Source organism: Toxorhynchites rutilus, unplaced genomic scaffold, assembly GCF_029784135.1.
Source record: "Toxorhynchites rutilus septentrionalis strain SRP unplaced genomic scaffold, ASM2978413v1 HiC_scaffold_110, whole genome shotgun sequence".
In the NCBI taxonomy this organism is placed as follows: Eukaryota; Metazoa; Arthropoda; class Insecta; order Diptera; family Culicidae; genus Toxorhynchites; species Toxorhynchites rutilus.
In genome coordinates, this window is record NW_026599664.1 from 1821 (window position 1) to 13667 (window position 11847).

The 11847-nt window shown below is 35.8% G+C and overlaps 3 protein-coding genes across 3 annotated transcripts; 2 read left to right on the forward strand and 1 right to left on the reverse strand.

The window, feature by feature from the left end:
• The first annotated feature begins 4313 nt into the window (after window positions 1-4313).
• LOC129781466 (adult-specific cuticular protein ACP-20-like) lies at window positions 4314-4829 on the forward strand. Its single transcript, XM_055789179.1, has 2 exons — window positions 4314-4322; window positions 4386-4829. Exons 1-2 carry the CDS (start codon window positions 4314-4316, stop codon window positions 4827-4829), a joined length of 453 nt encoding a protein of 150 aa, XP_055645154.1.
• A 4560-nt stretch (window positions 4830-9389) lies between these two features.
• LOC129781467 (adult-specific cuticular protein ACP-20-like) lies at window positions 9390-9905 on the reverse strand. The gene is made up of 2 exons (XM_055789180.1): window positions 9897-9905; window positions 9390-9833 (listed from the first exon to the last, which is right to left on the reverse strand). The coding sequence occupies exons 1-2, from the start codon at window positions 9903-9905 to the stop codon at window positions 9390-9392; spliced, it is 453 nt and encodes a 150-aa protein (XP_055645155.1).
• Window positions 9906-10454: 549 nt separating this feature from the next.
• On the forward strand, window positions 10455-10929 carry LOC129781468 (adult-specific cuticular protein ACP-20-like). Its single transcript, XM_055789181.1, has 2 exons — window positions 10455-10463; window positions 10510-10929. Exons 1-2 carry the CDS (start codon window positions 10455-10457, stop codon window positions 10927-10929), a joined length of 429 nt encoding a protein of 142 aa, XP_055645156.1.
• Window positions 10930-11847: the final 918 nt, after the last annotated feature.

Below are 11847 nucleotides of genomic sequence, written 5' to 3' on the forward strand. Positions count from 1 at the left end.
ATATCAAATTCAAGATCATTCCTAAATCATCCTTCCATTGATTCCGACAACTGATAGATGCCTAAAGGGTGTGTCACATCAAATTGCATCACGGAAAAAACGCTGTAGAAATTAAATTTTTAGGAATTATATCTTCAGCTTTCGCTTATAATCAGATAAGAGTGTATAGATCACGTTGGTCATGCTTCACTGTCAATTTTTCGTAAATTTGGAAAAATGTCGTCGAACGAAAAAGAGCGTCGTGAATTAATCCTGCGCACTCATTTCGAGAATCCGGAGTTGTCACATCGGGACATCGGTAAGATGCTGGGAATCGTCCAATCCACGGTCAGCAGAGTACTAAAATGATACTTCGAGAACCAAACCATCGACCGGAAGGTGAAGAACGGCAAAAATGGATGCTCCGTCAGTGAAAAAGATCACAAGCGCGTAGTTAAGCAGTTTAGACGTGATCCGAGAAGTTCGGTCCGGGATGTCGCCAATAAGCTGAATTTGTCAAGTTCATTCGTCCAGCGGACCAAGCAGCGGGAGGGCCTGCATACATACAAGGTTCAGAAGGCTCCTAACCGCGACGAAAGGCAAAACATGGTGGGGAAGACGCGAGCCCGGAAGCTGTACACCGAAATGCTGACGAAGCCGCATTGCCTGGTAATGGACGACGAAACCTACGTCAAAGCGGACTTTCGTCAGCTGCCGGGCCTGTTGTTCTTCTCCACAGAGGACAAATTCAGCGTTCTGGAGGAGATTCGCAAGCAGAAACTATCCAAGTTTGGCAAAAAGAACATGGTGTGGCAAGCGATCTGCTCTTGCGGTAAGCGGAGCGCCCCCTTCGTGATGACCGGCACGGTAAACGGGCAGGTTTACCTTAAGGAGTGTCTACAGAAGCGCTTACTACCATTATTGAAGCAGCACGAGGGCCCGACCATCTTCTGGCCGGATCTTGCTTCGTGCCACTATTCAAAGGACGTGTTGGAGTGGTACGAAGCCAACGGGGTCTCCTTCGTGCCAAAGGAAATGAACCCGCTCAACGAGCCGGAGCTTCGCCCAAGCTTTTGAATAGACTGACGAGGAAATTATACTATTAAAAAAAAAGTTTATGTAGGGTAAAAGCCAGCGGAAGAACAATTTCTGTAAATCATAATGGGAATATTATCCGAACCAACAGCATTGGATTTAATTGAAAAAATTGATTCTATAATGTCCTAGTCTAGAATATCTCGAAAACAAAACCATTGAAGTTTGAAAGAAGCGAAATAGAAGATGTATTGGAAGTGTAATCTATCTATCTATCTATCTATCTATCTATATATATACATATATATATATATATATATATATATATATATATATATATATATATATATATATATATATATATATATATATATATATATATATATATATATATATATATATATATATATATAAATATATTATATATATATATATATATATATATATATATATATATATATATATATATATATATATATATATATATATATATATATATATATATATATATATACATATATATATATATATATATATATATATATATATATATATATATATATATATATATATATAATAGCCTTCGAGGTAAATTTTCAATGCATTGACATGAAATAAATTGCGACATACGATTGTTTTGCGAGGGCAAGAATGAATCATCAATCAATTATCGTCAACTGATTCTACAATGAAAAAATCATTTCAGAGATTATTCTACTAAGCAGTTGTTTCTAAAATTTCACAGCATTATAGAATAATATCCGAAGGTATAAACAAGCGACTTATATAAATAACAGCGTAGTTCTACGTCAACAATGCGGTCGTATCTTGGAAACAACCTCTTATAATTTTTTTAGTAAAAGGTAAATTCAACGGGGTCGAATAGAATATCAATCAATGAACAGTTATGCGATTGAACTCATGGATTTGCGCTTAGTAAGAAAACGTGAATGTTTGAAGGTATTGATAACTAGAAACAAATTTTGGGCGGGACGAAGTTTGCCGGGTCAGCTAGTTGTTAATAAAATAATCGTTTATGGCAGAAGCGCATATATCATTATCGTTTGGAAGCTGAACGTCCTTTGTAACACCTAGCTTTTTGATATTATTCCATAACTTTTTAATGGGTAAATCTGCGTTAAAATTACGTTTATCATAATTTAATTTAGCTTGGTTTATACAACAGTTGACTCAATTTCTCAAACTTTAAAAACGGTTCCTATCATTTTCATTTTTGAACGTCTCCAGATCCGATAAGCAATATTCCTATTGATAATTGCTCGTTCGATGTCATCATTAAACCATGCATTATTCTTCTTCTTCTTCTTCTTTTGTTTTCTCAAAAGTATACACTAGGGTGCTGAATGTATGGGAAAAAAATCGACCCTATAATTTCAAAAAATTACCCCATAGAAAATGTTCACCACCTCGAAAAAAAAACCCTATGCCGAATATCAGCTCAATCGGACTTAAGGGAGAGTGGCGCAAAGCGGTCAAAGTTTGAGTTTTTCGAAAATCGCAAAATCACCCAAAAGGGGGAGTAAAGGAAATCGGGGTTTTCAAAAAAATTTTGTTGATGCCAAATGTCTTAAAATTGCATGAAACGTCGAGTTCTAGTGTCATCTCGAAATATTTTTTTTCAGAAACTTAGTTTTTTTTTGGAGTACGAAACGAAAAGTATGATTTTGGGTGCAAATAAAAATAGTTATCTCGATTCTTCATTCGGAACTAGCTACGAAGTGTTGATTTGCACGATAATATATCTTATGCAAAATATTAGCTCATTCGGACTTCATTTACTGATGTCGCAGACGTTAAAATTTGAGTTTTTTGCAAACCGAAAAATCACCGGAAAACGGAGTTTTTAAGAAATAATTTTGATGCCAAATGTCATAAAATTGCATGACACGTCGAGATTTACAGTTATCTAAAAAAAAACTTTGTCAAAAATCGATTTTTCAAGCGAAACATTTTTTTTACAAAAAAAAAATCGAGATAGCTGTAAATCTCGACGACAAATGCAATTTTAAAACACTTGGAATCGAACTTTTTTCGAAAATCTCTATTATTGGTGATTTTTAGTTTTTAAAAAAAACTCTTTTTTTTTAAACTTTTGTGACACCAGTAAATGAAGTCCGAATGAGCTAATATTTTGCATAGGATATATTATCGTGCAAATCAACACTTCGTAGCTAGTTCCGAATGAAAAATCGAGATAACTATTTTTATTTGCACCCAAAACCATACTTTTCGTTTCGTATGCCGAAAAAAGTCCCAGAGTGCCAATTTTTGACAAAATTTTGACAATTTCGAGATGACACTAGATCTCGACGTTTCATGCAATTTTAAGACATTTGGCATCAAAAAAAAATTTCGAAAACCCCGATTTCCTTTACTCCCTCGTTGGGTGATTTTTCGATTTTCCAAAAAACTCAAACTTTGACCGAGTCCGATTGAGCTGAAATTCGGCAAAGGGTGTTTTTTTTCGAAGTGGTGAACATTTTATATGGGGTTACTTTTTGAAATTCGAGATGACCATTTTCATTGGCACCCTAGCATACACTCATCATGAAGCCTAAGTTTTTAACCTTTCCAGTACAGATGAAAATGTGGCAACACAGTTTCCATGGTCGTTTCTGAATAAGATGGGAAAAACTCCTGTGTTATACAACAAATTTGAAATACTGACTGAGTGTAGCAAAAATATAATATTTACAATACATTACGTTTAGGAAATGTGGCGACTTATGACGACTTATGACGAAACCACCCATAAATTATTTTAACGATTTATATTTCGACGTCTCTGTGAAAGAAGTCAACAATTCATATCTCTCAATTTCGTATCTATCAATTTAAAGAATCACGCTGAGCCTAAAACTAAGTGGATACTACTTTATAAAAGTCGACATACCTTGAGCATATTAGCAGTCTTCGATCCACTTGGCTCGAACACAAAATGTTCTCTGATGCCTATTGGTGAATTTATATGATGTCGACTTGTATTTGTTCTAGAAACACATCACAATGCAATCCCAAATTAAACTCATGATTGAAAAATGTTTTCGATTCGATTTAATTAAAACTATCGCGTTTTCCGGTCACATCACGCTAGCATTTGGTCATTCATGTAAATCGATTTCTAATCAATTTGTCAAACATTAGAATAGCTGTATGCGAAGGTCTAATCGAAACGGCAGTAAAATGATTGGTATCCAAATAAGATATAAATGGTCTCTCTAAAGTATCGTAGGACATCAGATTTATTTCAATCTCTCAATCGAATAGATCCGTTCACCATGTTTAAGGTATGTTCAAATTGTAAAGTTTGTTCCACAGTATCGTAAAATTCTCTAATCTGTTTTCTTCAGCTGATTGTGTTGTCTGTTGTTGTTCTTGGAGTGGTCGTTTCGGCTCACTGGGATGGTGGCTACGGAGGTCATGAGCATAAGGACCATCACACTTATCCAAAGTACAAATTCGAGTACGGCGTCAAGGACCACAAAACGGGAGATAATAAACAACAGTGGGAGCATCGTGATGGAGATGTTGTGAAGGGTCAGTACTCCCTTTATGAACCGGATGGCACCAAACGCATTGTAGAGTACACTGCCGACAAGCACAACGGATTCCAGGCTCACGTGAAGCGGGTTGGACACGCTCATCAACCGCAGGTGTATGGACATGGTCACGAGGGTGGATTTGGCGGACACGAACACGGACATGGATTCGTGGGAGGAGAATCATTCCATGGAAAACATCATGATGGACATGCAACTAGCTACGCCAACTCCAATCTCTATTCGCATCACTGAAATATGTGATTTACATTTACTGGACTTCGTTAAATTTAAAAAAAAACACGCTCGAGAAATCATTAAATTAGGATCTTCATGTAATTGTTATCTCGTTGGCTGAGTCACTTGTATCCGACACATAGACGACACCGAAATATATGCTTCATATATTTATTATTCACTATTTATTTCTTCGGTGCTATTATATCTTATCTGTTGATATTTTAACTCAGCTTCAATGCGTTTTGGTGCAATAATAAAACACAATGTATCGATCTAGAGTTGCAATATTGAGAGAAAATGAGTTTCTTTTATTAATAAAAAACTTTAACAAAACATCACTGTAGATAATGGTTAACATATAGTTTTTGTTATAATCTGAAATATCAACAGGATATTGATTGAATTTATAAAAGATCAGCTGAAAACTGTATTGAGATTGATGAAAGTTTAATTCAATTCTTCAAAATATGAATTCTAATTTTTCTTATACAAGTTGTGACAATTAACTCCGAAATTAAAAAAAAAGCTATGAGGATCCTTTCCATCACTTGGGAATCTACCAAGAAAATATGTTCGATTACATAATAAATTTCGGGATCGGGTGGTCTCAATGCCTTCGATATTACGCTCAACAACCTTTAGGATTTTTTATTTCTTCTTTTGGAGTGAATGCATTCAAACGAATGATGATCCCAATGATGGGAAAATTTCTTTTTGATCCCTACACTCAATCCTACACTCATAACAAAATCAGGGAACAAAAGGAACATAGACATTTTTAGTGAGTTTGAAAAGCTGTAGCTTCGCGATAAATGAGCACCTGGAGATGAAATATATATCATATTGAAGCTACGGTTTTAAATTTTGACTTCACCTAGTTACATAATTTGTCTTCGGTATATGTATGTGTCACGAACGAAAATATGAGAGAAAACAAAATCGTTTTTGTTCTGTTAAGTTTTTGCTTCCTTGGATTAACACGCGAATTTCATAACCAATTCAATAGTAATTAATCCAACCGTTCAGTTTTTATTTGCTTCATGGAACGTTTTAAAGGGTGTGTCACATCAAATTGCATCACGGAAAAAACGCTGTAGAAATTTGATTTTTAGGAATTATATCTTCAGCTTTCGCTTATAATCAGATAAGAGTGTATAGATCACGTTGGCCATGCTTCACTGTCAATTTTTCGTTAATTTGGAAAAATGTCGTCGAACGAAAAAGAGCGTCGTGAATTAATCCTGTGCACTCATTTCGAGAATCCGGAGTTGTCACATCGGGACATCGGTAAGATGCTGGGAATCGTCCAATCCACGGTCAGCAGAGTACTAAAACGATACTTCGAGAACCTAACCATCGACCGGAAGGTGAAGAACGGCAAAAATGGATGCTCGGTCAGTGAAAAAGATCACAAGCGCGTAGTTAAGCAGTTTAGACGTGATCCGAGCAGTTCGGTCCGGAATGTCGCCAATAAGCTGAATTTTTCAAGTTCATTCATCCAGCGGACCAAGCAGCGGGAGGGCCTGCGTACATACAAGGTTCAGAAGGCTCCTAACCGCGACGAAAGGCAAAACATGGTGGGGAAGACGCGAGCCCGGAAGCTGTACACCGAAATGCTGACGAAGCCGCATTGCCTGGTAATGGACGACGAAACCTACATCAAAGCGGACTTTCGTCAGCTGCCGGGCCTGTTGTTCTTTTCCGCAGAGGACAAATTCAGCGTTCCGGAGGAGATTCGCAAGCAGAAACTATCCAAGTTTGCCAAAAAGTAAATGGTGTGGCAAGCGATCTGCTCTTGCGGAAAGTGGAGCGCCCCCTTCGTGATAACCGGCACGGTAAACGGGCAGGTTTACCTTAAGGAGTGCCTACAGAAGCGCTTACTACCACTATTGAAGCAGCACGAGGGCCCGACCATCTTCTGGCCGGATCTCGCTTCGTGCCACTATTCAAAGGACGTGTTGGAGTGGTACGAAGCCAACGGGGTCACCTTCGTGCCAAAGGAAATGAACTCGCCCAACGCGCCGGAGCTTCGCCCAATAGTGAAATATTGGGCGATTATGAAGCAGGCCCTCCGGAAGAACCCAAGAGTTGTCAAATCGGAGGCGGACTTCAAGAGAAAATGGATTTCTGTTCAAAAAAAACTACAACCTGACGTTGTACAGAACCTTATGGACGGGGTAAAGAGGAAGGTGCGAGCATACGGGCTTGGGCTCGAAGTATGAATAAAAAGAAAATGCCAAAAGTTGTTTAATAGTTTTTATTTTACTGTCTAAAATTTTCAAAAGGATCGGTCTACTGGGCGAATTTCTACAGCGTTTTTTCCGTGATGCAATTTGATGTGACACACCCTTTAGTAAAATCTTTTACTGAAAAGATATCATAAATTTTTTTTCATGAATTGATGATTCTCGGTGAACCACTGGGCAGTTTCGAAAACTTGATTAAATTCTGTACAAGAGAAAATTATTGCCCTAAACGCTGCAAATAAAACTGTTATTGACGAATTATATGAAAACTCGTCTTAGGAGTTGGCAGCACCATCTGAGATAGCAGAACAACGTTGAGAGTGTAAAGACATTGGTCATTTAAGCAACTTTGCATAATTGAAATATACAAAAAAGAGCTAGACTACTTTTGGACAAGGACCAAAATCTTGAAAACTATAATACCTCTGAAAATATGATCAAAGAATGGTATGTAGGAATTAGGATTTTCTGAAAAAAAAATACCAAATTCAAAAAAATACACTGTAAAATAATTCAAAATTGAAAATTATTTTCCTCAAAAACGTAAGTTTTTAATTTTCTTCAAAAAAATATGAAAAGACTTGCAGCTTCCCACAAGTCATCTGTAAAACGAAGAAGGACCCCGTTAATTTTTTTAAATAATAACTTTCTCATGTTTTCTTTCAAAAAATAACAATTAATCCAAATTTTGATTAAAGTCAAATAACAATGTAGTGCATTCGACACAGTTTGAGATCTTATCAAAATATGAGCTTTTGTCGAAGACGTCAACTTTATATCTTTTATAGTTCCTGGAATTTATGGCGTTTCTGTATGGAGACTCCTGAAAAAATATGTTTTACTCGTAACATTTTTGTGTGTAAATTCTAACGTTTAAAATGTTCTTGACATGTTTCTAAATATAAAAAGGTTTGCGAAACGTTTTAATCGCGACAATTTACGCATACAAATGTTGCGAGTTAAGCATTAGTAGTAATTTTTTCAAAGAAATGTTGAAAAGGGTTGTTGTTAGGAAAACTGTTTTCCCTGTAGCAGTGTCCTTTTTCTGATGTATAGGTGACTTGTTGGTAATTATATGGGCTATTATAACTAATTATAACTTTTTTTTCAATGTTCAAAATAATTTTGTTTTAATGAAACTTCTTTTTTAAATTTGTTTCATATATTTGATTGAAAACTTAAATAATTTCTTCCATTTCATTATTTAACTATATATAAAATAATTTCAATTTTAGAAACAACTTTGTTTCAATGAATTTTTTTTTAATTTGTTTTATATATTTGATTAAAAACTTAAGTAATTTCCTTCATTTCATTATTAAACTAACATTTTGTAGGTCTTATAGCTATTGAGTTGTTATTTCTAGAAAAAAGTTTCAAAAAATTCAAAATTTCAAATTTCAAACATCACTTAGAAACTATAAGAACTCTAACATGTTGGTTGAAAAAGTAGAAAATTATTTACGTTTTCTTTAAAAAATATCAATCAAATTTGAAAGAAAATCATTCTCTATTTCCAACTTCAAAATTTCAATTTCATTTATTTTTCAGTGTAATTTAAAAAAATGAAATTTCAATCAATTTTCTCAATTTTCTACATTTCATCCTTTCATCCATTTCAAAAAGTAGCTCAATTTATTTTTGTATATTTCAACTATGCAAAGTTGCTTAAATGACCTTTACACTCATAACGTGTCACTTCAATTTGAGATATCACTGCCAATGGCCAGTCGAGTTGGCATGCAATTCGTATATTGGTCCTTTTTTTTAAATTGTTGTTGTGGAAAATTTCAATAAATTTTCATTCGTCGAAGTTATAATTTGACCTTGTACTTACTTTAATCAAGTTTTCAAAAGTAACGGTTTGCTGAGCGAGCATCATTTAATAAAAAATTGTTCTACCAAAGCTTCAGAAAAGAAACAAAAAATCGAATTAATTTCAATGAAGATTTTAGTTCATGTCCAACGAATTCACAATGTTTGATAGGCATCATAGATTATCAAAAATAATGATGGGATTATATATTAAGCATTACCTCATCATAGCATTGATTCATAGTGTATTGTTGTGCCAATGTTGTAGCAGAAATGCATACAATACAGTTGAGTGAATTATCAACAGCTGAACAATGTCTGACATAACAGCACCAAATAATAAATTGTAAACAATAAACAGATGAAGCAACCATCTCCATGTCTGCTATGTGTGAAACACAAGGGACTCAGCCAACAAATATTTGTAAATACAAATCCTAATTTAATGATTTCTAAAGCCGTTTTTTTTTTATTTCAAAGTTTAACAAACTCCAGTAAATGTAATTCACATATTTCAGTGATGCGAATAGAGATTGGAGTTGGCGTAGCTAGTTGCATGTCCATCATGATGTTTTCCATGGAATGATTCTCCTCCCACGAATCCATGTCCGTGTTCGTGTCCGCCAAATCCACCCTCGTGACCATGTCCATACACCTGCGGGTGATGAGCGTGTCCAACCCGCTTCACGTGAGCCTGGAATCCGTTGTGCTTGTCGGCAGTGTACTCTACAATGCGTTTGGTGCCATCCGGTTCATAAAGGGAGTACTGACCCTTCACAACATCTCCATCACGATGCTCCCACTGTTGTTTATTATCTCCCGTTTTGTGGTCCTTGACGCCGTACTCGAATTTGTACTTTGGATAAGTGTGATGGTCCTTATGCTCATGACCTCCGTAGCCACCGTCCCAGTGAGCCGAAACGACCACTCCAAGAACAACAACAGACAACACAATCAGCTGAAGAAAACAGATTAGAGAATTTTACGATACTGTGGAACAAACTTTACAATTTTAACATACCTTAAACATGGTGAATGGATCTACTCGATTGAGTGATTGAAATAAATCTGATGTCCTACGATACTTTAGAAAGACCATTTATATCTTATTTGGATACCAATCATTCCACTGCTGTTTCGATTAGGCCTTCGCATACAGTTATTCTTATGTTTGTCAAATTGATTAGAAATCGATTCACCTGAATGATCGAATTCTAGCGTGCTGAGCGTTATTTGAAACGCTGAGAGTTATAGGAGGGAAAGAGTTGTAGCTAATAATGAGCACTGAATTTCGCATCGATTTGTTACAGGTGTGGTTCAATTAAAACAGCTTAATTCAATACAATTCGGAACGATATTGAATGAACTGGTTGGTTTTCAGCATATCGTGACCGGAAAACGAGTTTTTATTAAATTAAAACAAATTCATTTTTCAATCATTTGTTTGATTTGAAACTACATCGCAGTGCATTAGTTGAAAGAAACACTAATCGAAATTGTATAAATTCATCAACAGCAGATACGTTGACCATCAGAGAACATTTTCTGTTCGAACCAAGAGGATCAAAACAACTCAATTATGTTCAAGGTATGTTAAATTTTATACGGTGACATAGTGGCAGTTCGTCTTATAGATCATCTCGCAGATTATTGTAGCCCTCGCTTTGTTCGCCACCGTAACGGCTCAATGGGAGCATGGATATGGCCATGATCATAAGGATCATCACGCTTACCCTAAATACAAATTTGAGTACGGCGTTAAGGATCACAAGACCGGTGATAATAAACAACAATGGGAGCATCGTGATGGAGATGTCGTGAAGGGTCAGTACTCGCTGTACGAGCCGGATGGTACAAAACGTATTGTGGATTACACTTCCGACAAGCACAACGGATTCCAGGCTCACGTGAAGCGAGTAGGACATGCTCATCATCCAGAACACTATGGACATCACGAAGGAGGCGAATTTGGAGGAAAATCATATTACGGACACGGATATGGCCATGGTTACGCTAGCAGCTATGTCAATTCAAATCTTTACTCACATCACTGATTAACGCGATGGCAAGGCGTGGTTCTGGAATATTATTTGGTAGCTATGAAATTGAGTTGTATGAATTGTTTACTTCTTTCCCAAAGGCATTGAATTGAAGATAGTTGGAATAAATTATTGGAAGTTCTACTTATTTTCTTAGTTTCTTGGTCGATTCCGAAATAAATCGAAACACAGAAAAAAATATGTCTTTGGTGGAGTTGAAAAATATGTATTTCCTCAACGATGGAAGGATTTAATTTTTTTGTTTGATTTAGTTGTTTGGTTAAATTTTGTTCGATTTGGTTGTGCTCATTATTTTTTCACTCATGACGGAAAACTCTGAACATTAGTGAAAACCAGTATTTTCGGGAATTTTCTCTAGATAATTTCTGATTCATTCCAGGAAAGCATTGATTTTGAAACTACCAGAAAAAGATTGTTTTTTCGTAGTGTTCGGTTCTATCGGGTTGATTGAATACGATATCGTTCGGCTCGTCTTCGAAGATGTTCGGCCTTCGTCTGGTGAACTCGACTGGGTTTCAACTACTGTTGTGTAGAGCGAAATAGTGCAGAACTCGGGAGTTCAAATCGTTGTTAAAATTTGACAGAACTTACTTTCAATTTAAGTTGATATTAAGTTAAATGTTTACATTTGCTTATGTTTTTCGCTATTTCTCATTTTGGACTCATTCATTTATTACTAGCTGACCCGGCAAACGTTGTTCTGTCATAAAAAAATATTTCTAGTGAATATGTTGGTTGTTAAATAGACAATGATTATTGTATTGTAAGTGCACTTAAATGTTCTAACGATTATTCTTGGACCATTGGTTCGACAACTCGCAAGCAGATCGGACAAGTTTTTAATCGATCCAACAAAGGTGTTTTTTTCACATCGAATAATAGTGTTCTTTTTCACCGGTTGCGCTTGCGAGT